Source organism: Urtica dioica, chromosome 4 (genome assembly GCF_054948205.1).
Source record: "Urtica dioica subsp. dioica isolate 48M chromosome 4, U.dioica_male_clone48M_v1_H2, whole genome shotgun sequence".
In the NCBI taxonomy this organism is placed as follows: domain Eukaryota; kingdom Viridiplantae; phylum Streptophyta; class Magnoliopsida; order Rosales; family Urticaceae; genus Urtica; species Urtica dioica.
In genome coordinates this window covers 8,638,873-8,661,066 of record NC_142759.1, presented here as the reverse complement: position 1 = coordinate 8,661,066, position 22,194 = coordinate 8,638,873, and the positions used below count along the sequence as shown (strand labels likewise).

Here is a 22,194-nt window from a genome sequence, read left to right as displayed (position 1 = left end):
TCACACTCTTAAACATATTTAAGTTTCGTTGGAATATTTAGTGACAACATTATCAAAACAATTAAAAAATCACAATTTTTTTTACAATGTTAGTCACAAAATCTCCGACTCGTTTGAAGATTTTTTTTTTTTTTTTGAAACATTATTTTCAATAAATACTACAAGAGTATGAAAAAAAACCCACATCCAAGAAAAAACAAAACTGAATCTCCAAAATATCTTAACCACACCCGTTTCAACTTAGACAAAACACTAGTTATGTGATTGTCCTTGACCACACTTAGTAACATCTTAACTCTATTTTTCAAACATTTAAACATTGCAAAAAATTAAAAATTAACCACCGTTGATGACCGAGCTAAGACATTTCACAGCGATGGAGCCAATAGATCTCAGATGAGCTTCAGTGCAGGAGAGAGAGAGAGAGAGAGAGAGAGAGAGAGAGAGAGAGAGAGAGAGAGAGAGAGAAGATTCTCGTTGGAAGTTTTTATTGGAAGAAGTTTTTTTTTATGTTTGATAAAATCAGACATTAATTTCATCGATCGAAGTTAAATAAACCAAACCTGTGGCATGAAGAACCTCATTTGTTTGTATGTCATGGTTACTTAAAGCTGAAGTAACATGGAAGCAGCAAGAAATTAAAATGTGGTTGATAAAGATGTTCACGAACAAAGCTTGCTAAACTCAAAGAACAAAGATAAAAGACGAAATTTCAGCATGTAGCTAGAGAATGAAAGTTTTGAAAAAAATATATTGGATTTTAATTAGTAAATAGATGCTAGATTTAGACAATTAGAAAATTAGTTAAATTTTATTTTCAAAAATCAATTTCATTACTTAATTGATAACGGTGTACTACGTACAAAACATTTTAGGGACAATTAGACCAGTAGTCCAATAGCTCATCATCTTTTTAAAAAATAGCCAAAATTTCATTTTATTAATAAAATATTTCATCAAACCGAAGTAGATACTAAATTCAATTAATTATTTTAATTAATTTAATTTACTTCGACCTGAACTGTTTTTTTTTTTAATAAAATGAAACTTTATCTATAATCTTGATTATAAAAGAAGTTACGAGATTTAGTAGTTGCAACAAATTTTTCTAATAATAATATCATAATAAGGTTGTAAATTGTCGCTAATAAAAATGCGAACTAAATTTTCAAAAATAATTTCAGCTCTAAGATTGTTGTAAAAACAAAATGATTTTATGTGGAACTAGTTTATTCATCACGATCGACCCAACTACAAGGTCCAGCCCCAACATTTTTGTTTTTGCAATGAATATCACCTATCTTTACAAAAAATATATGCACTTTTGTATAGTTCCATACTTGCAATACAATGATATTTTTAAAGAAAAAGAGAAAGAGTATTATGAAAATGGATCGTATTAGCATGAAAATGAATTCTCAAATTGCTTTTAACTAAAATAGTAATTAAAAGTTCGACACATTATTCAATCCCTATATTGTTACAAAAAACAATAATAACATCAGTAGTACATGATGATCTTTAAAAATAAGAGTACTAATTTGTTAGGGTCGTCATATAAAATTGATTGCAGAATCTTTTTAGTTTAAATTTTATGTAAACGTGAAGCATTTATAAAAGGATAAGATGGAAGAACCATAAATGCTTCACACTCTCAAAATAGGGGCACAACGCCATTTCCTCTCATATCTTCATAGTTCAATTACATATATATATATATATATGTATTATAAAAAATAAATAAAAAACCCCGATACCTACTATATTGTAGCATTATTTTTCTTCTAAATTAATTACATAAACAATAACCAATAACTCAGTAAAGACAAACTTAAAACTAAAATTTATTGAAGTGAGAACATGACTGTGTGATACTGATAACAGAGAAAGATGACTTCGAGACTAAATTTCCAAGCTCATTAACCAAAGCTAATTAATCACTCAAAATAAACATCTTATAGAACAAAATATTACAACAAGCTTATCAAAACACGGTACAAAAAATAATTGCTATACACACGGAACACTCTAAACCAAAAAATAACAACAATCTCAATTGAAAAAAAAAAAAGAAAAAAAAAGCCGACCCGAGTAAAAGTGCTCCACTAAAGAGCAACCAAGAAAGATAAATATATCACGCGGAAACAAAAGCAAGTAACACCGAAAAAATTATGCATAATCACTAAAACTACAAACCAATAAATCATAGCCTTGAATATACACGCAATGTCATCACAAAATAAAAAAAGTTAGAAAATCTAGTAGCATTAAATTATGATAGTACCACATTATATATAATAGAGAGCACGATATTAAAATCTGACATTTATACTTCTGAATCAAATCAAAAATCAAAACCCAACATCTCAACATTCATTCGATACATTAGCATAAGCGTTTAGACATTTTTTAGTCACCATCACGAGTCAACACATAAAACCTAGGTAGATTCATTCTCGTGGTTCAATCATAGACAAATGTCATAACAAAAAAGAACACTGAACTACTACGAAGCCCACCAGAGAAGAATATCTAAAAGGCAAAATAAGTCAGTCTCCCAATAAACTCGGGACAATTCAAATGGTAGCACATCATATATAATTGTCATGATAAACATGCAAGTTATAAAGGCCGATAGAGACTAAGTAAATAGATATGAAAGTGCAGAGAATTTAGAGCACAGGGTGGTTGACTTTGAAAAGATAATAACAAATAAACAATAAGCTGAAATCGGTCCTGAAAGTGAAATAGTCAGTAAATTAGAAGCTATTACCTGCATGAAAGTTTTAGCGATAGATGACAAGAAGAACCGGTGGAAGCTGTACGATGAATGAACAGTCTAGATGGTTTGGGAAGTTATCTTGCAAGAGAGTATGACAAGTTCTCGTGATTTGCATGGTAATCTTGAGCGAAGTCAAGCGCTCAGAAACAACCCACCAGAACTGTCATTTCCGGAGTTTCTGCGTCAAGTAATTCTACCACTCCACGCTCTACATGAGATAGTACAATTCCCACATATATTATCTCTGTAAAAAGAATACATTGAAGCAGGCATAAAATCTTATCAAATACTATAAAATGTTAAATATAACCGACCTGATATGGAGGATCATATCTCGCCACCAGGTCTTCAATATTCAACCTGGTTGCATGATATATATATATATATATATATATGGGATCATACCTCTATATTGCAGTCGACTGTAAACATCACTTAAAATAAATAAAAGATAAAAAAAGGTATAAAAAAAGGAAAATAAAATAAATAATGAAACCGAAATAGAAAAGTCAAATAAAAGATTTAGAATATCATACCTCTATGATATTTTATAATGTTCAGACATAAAATATTCATATAACCAAACAATCTACAATGTGACTTGGGTGTTCGAATTCATCACCACCGTCTTCACGCCCAGGATGTTCTGCAAGCTCTCTCAGCTGTCCCAGTTCAACGTCACGATCTACTCAAACAACAATATCTAAACAGCTGGCATAGTAAGACCACCTCATTTCAATTCCTCATTCCCAATTTATTAAAACTTAATAAGCTCCATAAATAAAATTGTCCATCATTTAAACCCACCTGAGAGTTTATTAGCGCTCGCTCGGGTTTTCCTAAGGTCACTCTTGTAGTGATTATGCCAACGCCAAAAGTAATTATGCCATGCTATATTTATTCTTCCAACCAAACAAACTGGGTATAATATTTGTTTGGCGTATCTTGCAAGTAGAGAAGACGATGGAAAATATGAAACTTATGTGCACATAAATAAGATTCATATACATCAATGGCTTGGTATACGAGGTCTGAACAACCCAATTAGCGTTTCGGAAGTGTGAAATAATATATTTCAATGGTGAAAACAGAGCACTCAAATGAAATGACAACATATTTTCAAAGACTCCCCTTCAATGCCAAACATTTGGATCACATATCGCAACCACAACGCGCTAATAAAACAACAAAAACCTTCCTACAATTACTATTCCGAAATCCATCAGAACGAGAGTGCCATGAGTTGAAAAGATTTTGCTAGCTTTGGTAAAAGAATCACGAGCCTTGTAAAAACGCTTTATTCAAATTTCATAAAAAGTTGGCCCTAGTAAAATTCAGATTCGGAAGTATGGAAGTTATAAATACCTGAACAAAGCAAAACGGATGAGATGAAGAACCAAGCATGGCTGACCAAACCAGAAATATTTGTCTGACCCCATGACAAGTGGAGTCCCTGCACCACGACATGTCTCTCTATGATTTTAAGAGCCATCTTTGTCAACATGGATTGATATTATACTCTGAAGGCTAAAGATATTCTCCAATCCATTATATATCCATGATATTTTCTTTTCGTTTTCTTTTTGAATCATTAGCTTGAACATCTCAAAACCTGAAAAGAGAGAAGGGATTTTGCTTATTTTAAGAAGAGTCAAAGTGCCCAGAATATGCTTGCCATCCTGAAAAGAGAAGCAACAACAATTTGAAATTTCAATCAGATTCTTTTAGCTCTGAACATAGATGATAATTACATATATATATATATATATATATATATATATATTTATACACACATATATAATCTTACCTTTGTCGTTCAGCAGCAGGAAGGTAACGAATGATGGACAGAGAACAGCACTGCCAATAGTATTGGGAAGCAAATCATGGCACCAATTAAGATCTCAAAGTAAGAAAGCAATAATTAAAGCAAGTGCAGATAGAAATGATACACTACCTTACTCCAACAACTAACTTGAAGTCATCTTCCAGTGAACTTTTGATGTACTTTTGTAAGTCAAATCTTGTCCCATGAGATAAGTGAAACTGTAAAAGCGGTATCATCAGCCAAAGAAAATTGGACAAACGGCACAAAAAGTTGCGGAAATTTCCACAACAAAAAACTCACCGTTATAAAGCATCCCTGGAAAATATTTAAGCTTCAGTGCCTTGCATTATATCAACACAAAATTTATTCAGTTCTTTTCCTTGCACTAACAAAAAAATATACAGTCAAATTTCTTTTTCCACACTCAATTTTGTATTTTTTTAAAAAATGAACTAGTTAAAAATTCTTAAAATGTAGAAGAAGACGAGAATTCTGGTCCAGAAACTTGTATGTGCCTCACAAATAACGTCTCATAAGCAAGTCAGAATCTTGAAGAATCTACGGTGAAAAAGATGTGTTCGTTATTACAAGAACGACACTGCACTTTATCTAATTCATAATGAAACGAAAAAAAATTGCAATTGGATGACTTACCATCCGTAATTCATAATCATGAGTAGATGTTTCCTGCTCCCATTTCTTCCATCCACAAATCTTAGAAAACAGCAAAACGGTCACTTACTTCTCGTTTTACACAAATAAAAGTTTTGTCTGCTAATTGAATAATATATATATATATATATATATATATATATATATATATATAAACCATACCTTTATTCTCCCGAGCATCGTTGTAACACCACTGAACATCACATGAAATAACGCTAAGAAGAGAATGTACAACTGGTGCAGCCCATTTACAAAAATAAGTGGAGCACATTAATAACAACAATAGCAAAAATCTTCATTCATTTTTTTATTTTAGTCAGAGAATGGACTGTAAGCCTAATCGAGCCATTCAAGTTCACCAGATATTACATGTTTTTTCAATCGATCTCATGAGCGTGTTGATTTCTTTTTCCAATCAAATAGTAGAGACTTTAATGATTGCAATGTAGGACTAATTGGAAGTCAAGAGCAGCAAAACAAAGCCCAGAATCGTCAGCTTTGGGAATTCGAAACACCCAAAATCACATCATCAGAATTCATATAACTCAATATCAGCTCTGAAAAAAGAGAGCAGAACTAAGTGAAATCTACCTGCTGTTATATTCTCGAGAGCTTAAAAGAGCTCAATATCAGCTCTGAAAAAAGAGAGAAGAACTCGGTGAATTCTACCTGCTTTTACATTGTCAAGAGCTTCAAACAGAGCTCTCTTATGCCTCTCAGTGAACCACTTAAATGAATATAGTTTAACAATAATCTCAAAAAATGATAACAGAGCTCTCTTATGCCTCTCAGTGAACCACTTAAATGAATATAGTTTAACAATAATCTCAAAAAATGATAACAGAACTAAAATATAACCACTACTCATTAGCCAGTTCAATTTATAGGTCAATATAATACATCCTGTAACCCAAGAGAGCAAATGCGGTTAATTTAATCAGACTTGCTTCTTTTTTTTAAGTAGTGTAAAATTTAGTCAACTATACTCTTTGTAAGAATATCAAATACACAAAACAAACTAAATTTCCTTTCAAAACAGTAAAAAAAACGAAACAAAATCATTTCCCAGCATCAGAAAGAAACACAGTAAGAACTTACAGCTCCGATGTTGTGATGGACTTTCTCTAAGACAATGGAGATGATGACAAACCCAAAACCCAAATCATTTCCCAGCATCAGAAAGAAACTAAGAACTTACAGCTCCGATGTTGTGATGGACTTTCTCCAAGACAATGGAGATGATGATTATGACGGCACAAACTTTGGCGACCGCCCAGGTTGGCGTCCGATCGAGCTTCCTCAACTGACCCATCATCTCCGTCTTCGCCGTGGCGTTCCGACCAAACTCCGAGCACAGCAACAAATATGACAATCCATATCGCATTTTAAACAAATATACATCAATGACTGATATTTTTTAAAAAAATTTTAACAAAAATACTTGCCTTCAATATGCAAAGTTGGAAAATGGTCCGCTGTTTTTTGACCGTCAAACTATGGCCAATTCATAATTGCATGAACGTTTGCTAGGAGGAGATGTAATTGTGCACCAACACTATAAAATGTTACAACCATCTTTTAGAGAGAATAAAAGTTAATGATAGAGAGAGGGAGAGAGGACCGAGAAAACATAAAAGTAGACTTACAGGAAGCATATCAGATAGTTGATCACGAGGCATCTAATCTGGATTTTGAGAAAGTGGTTAAATAATCAAATTAGAAACATAACCAAACCATATGAATCCATGCTTTCTATCTTCCAATTTAGTGGAGCACACAATATCAGAGCTTGGTTATAAACCAGAGAAGACTCAAATTCGAACAAAAAATTTATAATTTGGAATAATCTATATACACCAATTTTTTCACTGGCGTATCTGAATCCACCGCCACTGTCTCTTTCGGCCCGTGATGATCAGATAGCATGAAATGAAAGTGAAAATAGAAGAAGAAAAACAGACAATCATAAAAACCAAACCTGAGTTGTGCCAAGTTCACTTATTAACGCTTCTTTTTTATTCTCTGTGCGCTATTTCCAACCACTGCCAAACGCCCCTTGTTTCATAAGCCTCCTTTCCAGAAAAATATTTATGTGGTCCAAGAGCCAAGGCAGATCCAGTAAATGGCTAGGACAGCTTGCTGAGGGATATGGAATGAAAGGAACAGTGGCATTTTCCAACAAAAGTATTTTTACACAAAAAATTTCAACAATATAAGACTTTGAGCCTGTTAGATTTCACATGAGATTGGCTATCTAGATTGTATTTTGTTTTAGTCTAGCTGAAGCTTTCTTTCTCCCTCTTTTTTTACTTCTAATTTAGTTTCTTCGGGAAAAAAATACATTTAAAAAATAAATTCGTAATGCAACAAGATATTTTTGTTCTTTGTACAGTCTTATGGAATTGATAAATTTTTTTCTCATATTTCTCATGCTTTTATAACTAAACAAACCTGAGCGAGTTGTTCCGTAGCAAGTGTGTATTGAGCTCCATCTCATTCCTGCCAAATGCTCAACGAGCAGATTGACACGACCAACTTGAATACGCCGAGCTTCCGACCGGGGTCTGATAGCCTTAAATTATTGATACAATCAACAGATTGACACCGGGACTGTAGGCCTTAAATTCAAAATAAATTTCCCAAAATAGTTACTTTGTTCTTCGTTAATTCGAACCTTGGAGGTCTGATCATCACCACAATCATGATTGTATAGCCTTCATCTTCTTTAAAACCAATTCTACCCCCTCTTGAGTTAATTTGTTGGCACACTGCATAATGTAAAAAAGAAACGAATAAAGCACCGGGAAAAGAAAAGACTTGCGTTCACATTAGAGGAGGCGGCGGGTTGCCTCCACAGCCAACAGCGTTCCCTCGTCGTTGACAGCAAATCTTGGGCGTAACATTAGAGGAGGTTTCTACCGGCACCGATTTTAGAATATTGCAACTTTTGAGGGACGGTGATGTGATCCAACTGTTTTAGTTTATATTAAATTATTTATTGGGGTCCTTTTTCTCAACAATTTGCTAGACCCAACTCTTAATCTCCGCTATAGATGTTCTACTTTTTAAAAGACGATTACTAATGTTTTGCAAAAGCTACCACATCACAGTCAGGGTAAGTAACTCAAAGCAAGAAAAGCTTATTGAAGGTGTTGATTACCTGGAGAAGCATTGGAAGAGTGCTTATGAACGACTTGGCCTTTAGAGAACAGATTTTAAGCGCCCACTTGAAAGCCGCTTGGCTTCCTTTAATCTTGTCAATTGGAAAGTCAAACGAACTTAACCATCACTTCCAACAAACTTCCTCGCCTATTTGGTTGCACTATCAACCTGATATCGATAAAACAAAATTATAAAATCAATAAGAATAATTTAATCTTGTTATTGAAAAAACAAAGAAAGGGAAAAGCTTCGCTGGGCGTGGGCGTGGTCGTCTCTAATCTCTCTTCCGCAGCCACGATCTCGTCGGAACACCGCTACGCCGCCGTGGTTCTCTCTTGGCTTCACTGTCACCGATCCAACTCATAGGCTCTGCGGACGGGTAACCAATACCCGACCCGCATTAGCAAGAGCTTCTGAGAGGGACGGGCCAAAGATCGGCCGCTATATTCCGGCGACGGCGTCGTGGCTTCCCAGTGAACAGAATCCCAAAAACGGAATCAGATAGAGAAAGTTAACTCTCTAGGGTTTTCGTTTGGCTTTCTAGGGTTTATACTCGTTCTTTGAGGGACGCGACGGGACTGTTTTCTTTCCACAGAAAATCGCGCTCTCCACCCGCGCTTTTAGCCCGATCACCGCCGCTCAGTTCTCAGGCGTCTCCATCACCGGAGCCCCGGCAAAGGTTCTCCGATCCAGCAACCGGAGGGGTTGAAACCTGGAGGTGGCGGCGCGACTTGGCCTCGCGGACGAAGCCGCTCATCGACACCACCAACTCCAGGCTCTGCAGAAGATTGAAAAACCCCTACCGGCGAGCTTGTTGCCGGGGTCGGCGATGACGATCGGCCCTGCGACGGCGTCGGGGTTTGGCGACGAGGCAGACAGGGACAGTCTGGGAGCGAGCGGGCAGAGTTAACAAACCCTAGATCGCCATTCTATAACCCTAAATCGCCGTGAAGTGAAGAGAGAGAATCGAATAAGAAATGAGACGCCTTACAAGTTGTTCAGGTGACATTTTATAACAAGGTTAAGACTTGGGGCTCAATTACTTCATCATTCATCTTATCACCGTTGGATTGTTTTTTGATCCAACGACTGTGGTTGTCCTTTTGTAACCGTTACTTATATAATCGTTTTTACATTAGTTTCCTTTTCTGTTTTACAGTGTAGCGTATAATTAACGCGGTTCAAAGATAAAAGAAAATACGGAATAAAGACAAGTTTATTAGTGACAAAAATACTTGATATTTTTAATTTATTACAATTTAATACCTATTTTAAATTGCGAGAAAAATACTCAATATTACAAAATTATATTTTCGTTGCTGTTTAAGACATTCAAATTAGATACAAATACACGTGTAACAATCGGGTAAAATTTGACAAAAATAAAATAAAAACCTTATATTTGCTATTTTTCAAACTATTAAAGAAATATTAACTCTCCCTATTTCTCCGTTTTTCACAATGTCAAATAATTTTTTATTCAATCAAATTACAAACTTTTTTACTTTTTTCAAACCCAAATCAACACTTTACAGCTCAGCGGTGGTAGATTTGCTTATCTCGTCATGTGTTGCATATTTGACGGTCATAATGAGTTTCGAAGCTTTAACGTCGAGTCTAAAAATTACGATTTCAAGCTTTCGTTGTAATTAAGTGAAACATGTCAACAAGGAGATGACCAAGAGGAGGAGTTGACGGGTTGCACGGAAGGTGTTTGATAAAAGTTCATAAACTAAAACCCACAAAAAAAAGTTTGCACATTTCATAAATACCTCCCCCCCCCCCGCAACTTTTAGAAACTATTCTATAAATACCTCTTTTTATATGTTAATTTCTTAAATACTTATAATTTATAGAATTTTATAACTACCTCATTTATTTTTATAAAATTCTAAATTTACCTTATTTGTTTTGATTTTAAAATAGTTTTGCTGAAACTATAAATTACTAATAAAATAAAAATGAAACTATTAAGATTATTATATAAGTCTAATAATACTATAATTTTAAGATAAACTATAAAATAATGAGATATGACATTCTTAAAATAAACGATTTGAGAAGTGATTTAGTACTTTTATTATTTTTAAATGTAATAAAAATAATTTTTTATTTTGTTTATTTTGTCAAAATTATCATTTTTTACACGTGTTTTTGCATCTAACTTTAACGTTTAAAGTAGTAACGTAGATATGATTTCTTAACATTGAGTATTTTTCTTGCAACTTTTAAAATATGAGAATTAAACTATTACAAATTAAGAATATTTAGTATTTTTGTCGCTGTAATAATTCATTAATAATAAGTATTGTTCTTGGGCACTCACACAAAATCTGACATGTAGACATGGTAAATTAATTCTAGACCATAATCCCTTGCATATATATTAGTCCCTTAACCAGTATCTACCAACAGTAAATAACTGTTTAAGCTAAATGCTGTTTAGAGATACTTTACAATAAATTGTGTGATATAGTAGATAGCAATCTTTAATTTTCTATTAATTACAATATAAGTATATTATATTTTCAATTTGATACAATTAAATATCACTTTTTCGATAGCAAATATATCAAACGTTACGTTTTAAGACCACTATTAGCATTCTTGTCGTTAAAAAGACACGCGGACGCAATATTTTATAAGAATGATTATGCAAGTGTATAAACCCAAAAAATATTAAATAAATATATTTGATAATAATAATAATAATAATAAATGAACATTTTAGAGTCTCTGTTTGATATTGAGCCAATTTCTCAACAACAAAAAAATACTAATCTTTCGTATAATCAAACTTTTTCCAACTAATCATCAAAATTAAAGATTGAAAACGCGTTTTGAAATGAAATGATTTAGTTTCATCTCAAGATTTTTGTTAATGAGATGCTTTGATTCTATCAAAAGCCTAAAATACTATTAACCAAAATAAATCACCATGCTTCAATTTATTAGTTATAGTTTTCTTGATTGAATAACCAAAACAATCTAATTATGAAAAAGAAAAAATATATATTACAAAATTAAAAATAGAATCTATAATCTTACCTTTTCTTTAAAATTACAAGTATTTATTGCAACTAGTCAATTCTCTATCTCATTTTAAAGATTTAGCTCAAGTTTCATTTTATTAGAGAAATAGTTTATCAAATCGAAGTTAATTAAATTAAATATTATTTAATTAAAGAAAAACCTAACTTTTTATAAATGTACGAATATACCCATCTTATCTCACTAATCTTTATCGATTAACTCTAATAAATAAATAAATGACTCTGATAAAGCACGAAATTTTAAAGTTTTTTTTTTTTTTTTTTTTTTTATGTCTCGTCTGTAACTCGAATAACACCTTCAGACTGGTATTTGTAGATTACTCATCACTTGCACAACTTCACTTGAGCACACTACACGGTGGAAGTTGTAAAATGAAATTAAAACTATGTTAGCTTAAGTCTTAATATGGCGCATCAAATTTCATTTTAGTTGTGGGATTAGTTTGATTTTTCGTTATTTTTATTATTTACTCTTTTAAAAAATGGATCAATTAGGAAATAGACAATTTAAGCATTTGACATTGCTAAATAACCAACGTTTGGTAAATCTTAAGTAAATAAAAAATTATTTTCAAACGTAAATTTTAAGGTATATTACCACTTTCATATACCAAACGTTGGCTATTTATCCATGATTTATATCTGAAAATGACTATTTATTTATGATATACCAAACATTTGCTATTTAGCAATGTTAAATGTTTAAATTGATTAATTTCTATTAAAAAAATCTATATTATTAATGGTCCAAGAGGACCATGACTACACATTTAGGGGTCAAAGTGTGCTTTAACGAACTTAGAAATTTGGAAAAGAAAATAATGATTTATAACGAGTCTATTCTGCAAAGACGTTAAAATTGGATGCTGAAAGCTTAAAAACCCCAAATTTCGTAGCTGTGAAAACAAAAGGAAAAGAAAATTGGAATCCTAGTAGAGAAAATTGGAAGATGGGCGTGGAAGAGCAGAGTCGGAGAAAGAAGAATTTCAGAAAGAGAAGTACTTCCGATAACGACGAAGACGTCGACCAAGGCCACGACGACGAACATGAAAGAAGGTCTCTCTCTCTCTCTCTCTCCACACACATAAATTCACAATTAGGATTGAATTTTGCTCTTAATTTTGAGTTCGTCTTAGAAGAGTTTTGGTAGTTTTCTAGTTGGGGAGTTATTTGGTGTAAATTATTAAACTAAGAAGAGACCTACGATTCGCAAAAACAGAATGGCCCTGGAAGAAGTGAAGTTCCTTCAGAAGCAAAGGCAGAGAAAGTCAGGCATTCCTGCGCTGATCAATTCCTCGGACAAGGACTCAGTTTCCTCGGCTTTGACCAACAACGCTTCTAGTGCCAGTGACAAGAACAAGAAGAGCAGCACCGCCGACCAAACCCTCCAAGAGCCCGCCCCCGAAAAGGACAAAGACGACCTCGTCCTCCAAGACACCTTTGCCCAGGAAACCGCTGTCATGGTCGAAGACCCAAATATGTAATTTTTACTCACCTCTCTCTCTCTCTCATTTGGCTTTCATTGTGTGGATTTGTGTAGTTGTGTTATAGGGGTTTGTTTTCGTTCGTTCCAACAGGTTGAAGTACGTGGAGCAAGAGTTGGCGAAGAAACGGGGCAGGGTCGTCGAAGAGCCTGACCAAGCTGAGACCGAGCTGAAGCGTGTGGACGACGAGCTGTACAGAATCCCGGACCATCTCAAAGTCAAGAAGCGAAACTCGGAAGAAAGCTCGACTCAGTGGACTACTGGCATAGCTGAGATTCAGCTTCCGATAGAGTAAAGCCCCTCCGTTTTTTTTTTTTTTTTTTTCTTCCTGTCGTCTCTGCAACTGTGTACTATCGAGCTGTTCGTTGATTTCTCGTGTATGATTGTGTTTCCATTGGCTGTTTTGTGTCTTTTGCAGATATAAGCTGAAGAACATCGAGGAGACTGAGGCTGCCAAGAAGGTTCTTCAGGAGAAGCGACTCACGGGATGCAATAAATCAGAGCTCAGTATTCCTTCGAGTTTTAGTGCCGATTACTTCCAGCGTGGAAGGGACTATGCTGAAAAGCTTCGAAGAGGTTGTTGTTTGCTTTTTTTTTTTTTTTCAAATGTCTAAATGCTCATTTAGACTGAGTGCCTGAGTTAGGAAGTGAAGTTGGTAATTACATTTATTCAATCATGTTTTAGTATAGTTATTTAATCTCTCCGTCTATACTTCTTTACTCATAAACTCGATGCTCTACTAAAGCCCGATGACCCACCCTAATAACGTATTTATGCTATAAACCCTGCCTAACTCAAGTACGAGTTTAACGTAGTCATAATATTCAGGGATGAGAAGACAAGACACCACACGAGTCATAACTCATAACTACTTGTGATTGTTTTCAAATCGCTATCTTCGGTGTCATACCCTATAAAGTCTGTCGATTTTCTCGCTTTCTTTTTAGTGACGAGAAAGTTGAAACTTTGCAGAGCATCCAGAGCTGTACAACAAAGAGAAAAGTTCTCAGGATAAAGATAGCGGCGGCGGCGGTGGATCCAAACAACCTGAGACCGCAAGCACGGAAACAGCGGTGCAAAGACAAGCTGCGACGGACGAGTTCATGCTCAATCGGTTTCGGAAACGGGAGCGTGCTCGAGTCATGCGCCGATAACATGCTCTTTATCTCAGGTACCGAGTTCCCAGTCCATTTGAAGAATTCTCTTTCAGCTTCCAAAGGGAAAGGCTTTTTGGCTGAGATGGTAATAACTTGAACGATGGTTTCGTGAATCCTCTGGAGCCTTCTTGGAGTGACACCATATTCAACTGGATTCATGAGATGGTATCTTGGCATGTTCATGGCTTTTTACATGTTTTCTGTTAAAATTTTTGGATGTAAGAGTTTATTATAGAATTAAAAGCACGTTAATTTATCCTCTTAGATAGTAAAACTATTTCAACATGTTATTCTGAAGCCGCAAAAGCTGGGAAGATATGGCTTCTGATATGTATGGAATGATATGGCTTCTGAGTTCTGATATGTTTGGGAAGATATAGCCGCAAAATTAATTTAACATCCATTTTGAACTTGGACATTGATTGAATCGGTAGTCTAAAGCATCCCCGTGTAGCCGTATACTTCTTTAGATTTCCAGAGATTTTAAGTTTTTTTTGGCAGACTCCGAATCTCATACCTGATGCAGTGGGATTGAAGATGATATTTCGGTTGATTTGTGTTATCTTAAGGTTGAATTATTGGAGAAGGCCAACTTTTATATATTACATAATATTTTTATTCAAAAAGTAAATCCAAAATACTTGATGAATAAAATTGTAAACGGTGTATAAAGTTAGATGGAGCCCAAAAAAAATAAACATAGCATATTTTTTGTTCAAATATCAAGGAAAAAAAAGAGCGTTTACACAAAAATTGTTGTTGTTTTTTTTAAACAAGCTATTTTTTTATAGAGAAAAATACAAAAAAGGCTACAAGAAACAATTGTCAGATTAACTCACTTATGTAAAGATTAATGAAATAAAATATGAAAAGAGCACTCGAACATAAAAATGATAAAATTCTCACCCATGATTAGTAATTCGCACTATAAGATAAATCAGCTTACTTGTACATAAAAAAAAAACATTAATATATATCAAGAGTAAGTGGCGGAATTAGGAATTCCCATAAAAAGAGCAAATTTAAAATAAAAATTTAGAAGGGTTAGATTTAAAAAATATATATAAATCTAGGCTAAAATTATAAAAATTTATAAAAAAAATTTAGCTTAAAAAAACATAATTTTAAAAATCGAGGGGGTATTAGTATTAGATCCCTTGGGTCTAAAACAGCTTCGCTTTTGTTAGCGGTCAACACTATGCTGGCGAAAATTATATTTCATATAGAAATGTTTATGATCTTAATCTAATCAAACTTATGTTCGACTCGGTAAATTCTTCTTAATTTGTCAACTGGCTATTGTAATATTCTTATCATCTAATGCATTTTGGTTAGAAAAAAATTCAAAGAACATAAAAGGTTACTACTTATACATTATTTTATTTTATAAATTGTTACTACTGAAGCTAAAGAAATATACAATAGGAATAGGCAGAGGATTGTCCAAAAAAGAAAAAAAAAAAAAAAAAAAAAGACAATAGGTTGACGGAGTGCTTACGGACCATTGTAATCTTCCTATTAAATGCTTGTGGTTAAAAAAAAATCGAAGAAGATAAATGGTTACCATTTAATTTTGATTTGTTAAATAAAGGGTAAAATGCTACTATTTAAGTTTTAAAAATTAATAATACGTTTTCTTTTAAGAATTAGTTAAAATTATTAAAATGTTTACTAATCCATAACATAGTTAATAAGTGACAATGGGTCTCTAACTTTTATCCTGGTGCCGCCACGTGGCGCCTCCAGGAGGCGACACGTGGCGGTACCAGGAGCCTTCCCGTTTTTTTTTTGTTTTTTTTGTTTTTTTTTTTTTTTTTTGTTTTTTTTTTTTTTTTCCTTTTTTTAGGGAGCCTTCCCGTTTTTTTTTTTTTTTTTTTTTTTTTTTTTTTTTTTTTTTTTTTTTTCCTTTTTTTAGGGAGCCTTCCCGTTTGTTTTTTGTTTTTTTTTTTTTTTTTTCCAATTTTGAATTTTTTTTCCCTTCCAAATATCAATATATTTTGTATAATTTTTTTATGTATATTATAATCATAATTACCAATACTATATCAATAACATATATTATCATTTTTTTTCCCGATCTTTAATTTTTTTTCCCCTCTCTCATCAATATATTTTGTATATATTTTTATTTCAACTTGAATCCTGATGTCGCCAGGCAACGACACGTGGAATCCATTTTTTTTCCCTTCCGATTTTGATTTTTTTTACTTCCGATTTTGATTTTTTTCTTTCCAATTTGATTTTTTTTATATTTTTTATGTATATTATAATCATAATTATTAATAATATATTATACTATATCAATAACATATATTATCATTTATTTTTTTCCGACCTTGTAATTTTTTTCCCACTCTCATCAATATATTTTGTATATATATTTTTTTCGAACTTGAATCTTGGTCCGCCAGGCAGCGACACGTTGAAGCCATTTTTTTTTCCTTCCAATTTTGTTTTTTTTTTTCCGATTTTGATTTTTTTTTTCTTTCCAATTTTGATTTTTTTTCCCTTCCAAACATCAATATATTTTGTATGTTTTTTTTTATGTATATTATAATCATAATACTAATACTATATTATACTATATCAATAACATATGTTATCGTTTATTTTTTTTCCCGACCTTTAACTTTTTTCCCCTGTCTCATCAATATATTTTGTATATATTTTTATTTCAACTTGAATTCTGGTGCCGCTAGGCAGCGACACGTGGAACCATTTTTTTTCCCTTCCGGTTTTGATTCTTTTTTTACTTCCGATTTTGAATTTTTTTTTCATTCTTTCATAAATATATTTTGTATAATTTTTGTATGTATATTAATTTTTTTCCTCCCTCTATTATCAATATATTTTGTATAATTTTTTTATGTATATTATATTTAATACAATTAAAAGTCTAAACTTATTTTATTTTACTTATTTTTCTTTTTAATTATTTTTTTTTTAAATATTGCTGACTCGCGCGTAGCGCGCTTTTTCAACTAGTAAACTAGAGAAACATATAGGGCTTACCAAAGGTTTATCAAAAGGCGGGAAAACCCAGTCAGCAGTAGTCTCTTTCTCTCTCTCTTAGAGTCCCGGAAACGGCATAACTCGCACTTCCTGTGCTCTCCCCAAACCCAAACCCAAACCAATCGATCAATCTTTCTTCCTTTAAATACCGATTCAAGAGCAATGACGGTTTTACGCTCTCGCGAAATCCCCCCAATCGCTAAAACGACACAGACAGCCCACAAAACGACGCCGAAACCCTCGAAACCCCCAAAACCCATCGAACCCTCCACTCCGAGCCAGACCAAGGAGCCCGCTCAGCCTCTCCCCACTCCGATGGACTCCTCCGCCGCTCCCAGGCGCAGCCTCCGCATCGCCGTCCGCCGCCGGACGAGCCTCGCCGGCTATTCCGACGAACCCCTGGCTTCGACTCCGGATTCATCCGGGGCTCACCGCCGCGTCCGGCGCCGGACGAGCGTCAACGGCGATCACGATGTTCCGGAGGATCGGAATGGTGACCCTCCGGTTGACAAAGGGAAAGGGAAGTTTGAATCGGAAAGAAATTCCAGCGAAGAAGAAGAAAAAGAAGCCGTAATCCTCGAAGAAGACGGTGGTAAAGAAAACGGCGGTGGAAGCAAGCTCACTCGGAAAGAGAAAGGAAAAGATATATTGGCCGTCCGGCGCCGGACGAGCGGCAACGGCGATCACGATGTTCCGGAGGATCGGAATGGTGACCCACCGGTAGACAAAGGGAAAGGGAAGTTGGAATCGGAAAGGAATTCCAGCGAAGAAGAAGCCGTAATCCTCGAAGACGGTGGTAAAGAAAATGGCGGTGGAAGCAAGCTCACTCGGAAAGAGAAAGGAAAAGAGATATTGGTCGAAGAAGATGATAGCGATAACAGAGCTGAAGAGGACGAACCTAGTCGGATTAATTTGGAAGAGTACAGAGAGAGGGCTAGGGAACAAGCTCGATGGTTCGCTCGGAGCATTGCAGAGGAGATCCCAGAGGTGGCGGTCGGCGAATCAGAGGAGGACAGCGATTCAGACGACGATTCGCCGGAGGATCAGCCGAGGGGAGTGAATAGGTCACGGCTTTGGCGTTACCCTCCTCGCTATCTTGACCTTGCTCGTCCCGGCGGGGATGGTCACCGCCGCGAAGACGGCCCGGTCGCGGAGAATTGGCCGGGCCCGATCTCGACCGCTCTGGGCATTATCAGGGACCGAGAGAAGAGGGCCGAGGCTCCGCGGGAGAGCGGAGTCTTGGCCGCCGGAGATTTCGATTGGACTCCCAAGCTTCGCGAGCTGTTGCAGGGTGCGCAGCCGGTTCCGACGCTCTTGGATCTGTGCATGAAGGTCTTGGTCGACAACGCCGAGAGCTTGGTCTCGCTCGAGAATGTCCCCGAGGCTTTAACGAACCGGATGATACAGATGCTCTGCGGTTCCCGGAGGATGACCGCTCGTTTCTTGAGGATGCTGGCCCGCACGTCGCCCGCAGAGATCTTCTTGGCGGATTGTTCTTGGCTGTCGGAAGAAGATTTCGTCGAGGCTTTTCAGAGCTTTGATTCAAGCCTCTTGACGGTAAGCTTCGTGATGGCTTTTCTTGAAACCATTGGTTGTCCAAGATCGATTTTTTTATTTTATTTTATTTTATTTTTAATTTACCCGGAATTGAGGGCTGATTGATTATATCAAGAATGCTGTTGATGATATTTCTTTTTCTTTTTCTTTCTTGTGTGTTTGTAGTCTCTAAAACTAGATCAATGTGGGCGTTGTCTTCCGGATCATGTAGTCCTTGCCACTTTGGGTCGGTTACCGAACTGTTTGCCTGTTCTAACCACTGTATCACTTTGCGGTGCCTGTCGGCTCTCAGACATTGGACTGAGCGCTCTTGTGCGTTCAGCTCCGGCGCTCACATCTCTAAACCTCAGTCAGTGCTCACTTATCACCCACAATAGCATCGAGGATCTTGCCAAATTCTTAGGCTCGACCCTGAAGGAACTCTATCTTCAAGATTGCCAAGGATTAGATGCGATGCTTGTACTGCCAGCTCTGAAGAAACTCGAACAGTTGGAAGTTTTGTCTGTGTCTCGCATCGAAACAGTTTGTCACAATTTTATCAAAAGATTTGTCGGAGCTCGTGGCGGTAACATGAAGGAGCTCATTTTGGCTGGTTGTGTGTAAGTTGGTTTAGTTTATAGATTTCCTTGTGATGTGCTTGGTGATTGGTGTTAGCTCAATAGTCAATACAAAGGCACGTTTTTTTTTTTCTATTGGTGATGGGGTTTGTTTTCTTAACATTGTGCAGAAAGTTGAGGAATAAATCTCTGAAGGCTATTGGGGAAAAATGTCCTGGCTTATGTGCGATTGACCTTTCAAAATGCAATTTGACTGATTCTTCCTTGGCATACCTTGCCAGTGGTTGTAGGTCGATTCAAAGATTAAAACTCTCATGCAATTCATTCAGGTCAGTTATCATGATTTACTGTAGAGAATGTTGCATTATTATTTTAAGATAACAAGCTCTAATATTGCCTCATTTAGATGATTCAATAGTTTTTCATATTATTGTGTTTTACTCTTGAATGTTTTTTTGTAATGAATTTATGATTTTTCCTTGATGGGCGTAATACCTTGGGAAATCTAGTTTAATAGTGTGCTTTCTAAGATTATATGATGCTGAAACACACTGAGATCTCAACCATGTATGCTATGAAAATAACATTGATCACATGCGCTGAAAAATTATAATCAAGTCATTGAGTTGTGGGATCTCGTACAAGCCCAACACTGAGATCTCATTCGATATTTTTATTTCAGTGTCTGATAATATAATATGGCTTGAATGACACAGTGATAAAAGTATTGCTGCTTTCCTGGAGACCTCTGGAGAGCAACTTAAAGAACTTTCATTGAACAACGTTCAAGAGGTATATATAATTTGATATATACATTCAAATGGGTATTGGTGTTAATCTAGACGAACAAATTATATCGTACAGTTCAGTTACTGCATTAAAATCAGAGTATTGCAGTATAATATGTAATTTCTGTTTGAAGTTTCGATCTGTGATAAAAGTAGAAATATATTTCAATTTCTCACATAACCAGTTTTTCCATGTTCAGGTTGGTAGCCAAACTGCATTATCAATTGCCAGGCGTGCTAAAAAGTTGCAAAGTCTCGATCTATCATGGTGTCGAGATCTGACAGAGAATGCACTAGGTCACATTGTGGACAATTGCCCATCGCTGAGGCTGCTCAAACTCTTCGGATGTAGTCAGGTATATCTCTTAACATAAGACAAATAGTATATACGATTTCTCTGGATTTCCCTTTATTCTTAATTTAATGGTTCAAAACAGTAGTTTGTGTACAAAGGATATATTTACCCTGATATATCAATGTACCTATTTTTCTCTGCAGGTTACATATTTTTTTGTCAATGGCCACTCAAATGCGAACTTGAAAATCGTTGGCCTGGAAATGACTCTGCTGCTAGATGATCTCTAAGAGCCGGTATGTACAAACTCGGCCGTGTAGTTCCCTAATGGCCACTCACTGGAATTTCCAAGATACCTGTATATGCTTTTGGCCTGAAGGTGGAACAAGCCTAATCCGTTAGGCTAACATTTTTGGTTTTTTTCTAGTTCAGGCGTTCTGCAATTTTTTTGCTTTGAGCTCTATTTCCATAGTTGTAATGGCTCTCATTAGTATTTTTGGAATTTCATACCATATTTTGCTTCAACCTCTACTTTTTTTCCTGGCACAGTTGCTCGCATCCTGAAAATTATGAACTTTCATACAGCATAATTGAGCATCCACAGAATTGATGATCTGCTTCTTTATGTTCGAATTGAGAATTGAGATGTTCACTTGTTTCGGAATATCTTTCTTAACTAGTTTTGTCGGTGCAGGTCACTCCTAATGATTTAGTACACGTTTGACTCTTGAAACCACCTTGCTGTTTGTACCATATTGTTTCTTGTAGCTATAGTACATATTTCTGCTCTCTCACACTATTTTTCTGTCACTGAGAGCAAGTGAATAATTTTTTTTTTTGCAATACCGTACTTTTTTTCGGAAAAATAAAATAATGCATTCTGTAGATTATTGGAAAAGACAGCTATAGCGATTAAAGATCATATTGAAGGTGATCAAAATCCATTAATTTTTGATACATTTTGGGTGGTTTATTATGAGGAAAACTTCATAATTAACTTTAAAACATGGATTTTTTTTTTTTTTTTTTCATATTTGATAGTTTCAAAACATTTTATTAGTAATCGTTTCTCTTTTTTTCGGATAAAAATACCCTCATGTTTTAAAAATTTAGTCAACAATTATTAAAATCTGATGACCAATTATTGAAATATGATCAATAACTATTGAAATATGGTTAACTGTTATTGAAATTTGGTTAACAGTTATTGAAAATGGTTATTTATGAATATTAGAAGGTTCAGTAGCTAATATTGAAAAAATTACGAAAATGGTTACTTTTGACTATTGGAAATTTCATATCTAATCTAAAACATGCGTTATTTTTCATATTTCACTCATATTTTCAAAATATTTCACCAGTAACCGTTTCTCTTTTTTTTTTGTACAAAAATACCCTCATGTTTCAGAAATTTAGTCAACAATTATTGAAATCTGATCACCAATTATTGAAATCTGGTCAACTATTAAAATCTGGTTAACTGTTATTAAAATCTCGTTAAGTGTTATTGAAATTTGGTTAACTGTTATTGAAATTTAGTTAAAAGTTATTGAAATCTGATCGATAGTTATTAAAATATGGTCAACAACTATTGAAATCTGATTAACTTTTATTGAAATGTGGTCAACAACTATTAAAATTTGGTTAAATGTTATTGAAATCTGATTAGCTGTTATTGAAAACAATTATGAAAATTAGAAGGTTCAACGGTTAATATTAAAATAAAGTTACGAAAAACGGTTACTTTCGAATTCGACTATTTATACAACAACTTCTATAAAAAAATAAAGGAAACGGCGGCAAAAAGACCAAATGTTTACGGCTTGTAACACTTAAATACACAAACTTG

The 22,194-nt window shown here is 34.7% G+C and overlaps 2 protein-coding genes and 1 long non-coding RNA gene across 4 annotated transcripts; 2 read left to right on the top strand and 1 right to left on the bottom strand.

The window, feature by feature from the left end:
* Window positions 1-3,187: 3,187 nt before the first annotated feature.
* Window positions 3,188-5,814, bottom strand: LOC149400091 (uncharacterized). Of its 2 annotated transcripts, none has more exons than XR_016296601.1 (6): window positions 5,442-5,814; window positions 5,262-5,321; window positions 4,908-5,165; window positions 4,737-4,825; window positions 4,590-4,639; window positions 3,188-4,461 (listed from the first exon to the last, which is right to left on the bottom strand). It is a non-coding gene; the product is annotated as an uncharacterized LOC149400091 (long non-coding RNA). The 2 variants fall into 2 exon arrangements; XR_016296602.1 differs by having other exon boundaries at window positions 4,908-4,947.
* A 6,486-nt stretch (window positions 5,815-12,300) lies between these two features.
* LOC149400090 (integrator complex subunit-like protein) lies at window positions 12,301-14,629 on the top strand. Its single transcript, XM_089610327.1, has 5 exons — window positions 12,301-12,550; window positions 12,714-12,974; window positions 13,072-13,269; window positions 13,397-13,554; window positions 13,952-14,629. Exons 1-5 carry the CDS (start codon window positions 12,444-12,446, stop codon window positions 14,131-14,133), a joined length of 906 nt encoding a protein of 301 aa, XP_089466453.1. The 5' UTR covers window positions 12,301-12,443; the 3' UTR covers window positions 14,134-14,629.
* A 2,526-nt stretch (window positions 14,630-17,155) lies between these two features.
* Window positions 17,156-21,048, top strand: LOC149400089 (F-box/LRR protein). The gene is made up of 6 exons (XM_089610312.1): window positions 17,156-18,705; window positions 18,871-19,304; window positions 19,433-19,591; window positions 19,979-20,054; window positions 20,251-20,406; window positions 20,549-21,048. Exons 1-6 carry the CDS (start codon window positions 17,311-17,313, stop codon window positions 20,633-20,635), a joined length of 2,307 nt encoding a protein of 768 aa, XP_089466438.1. The 5' UTR covers window positions 17,156-17,310; the 3' UTR covers window positions 20,636-21,048.
* The last annotated feature ends 1,146 nt before the right edge of the window (window positions 21,049-22,194 follow it).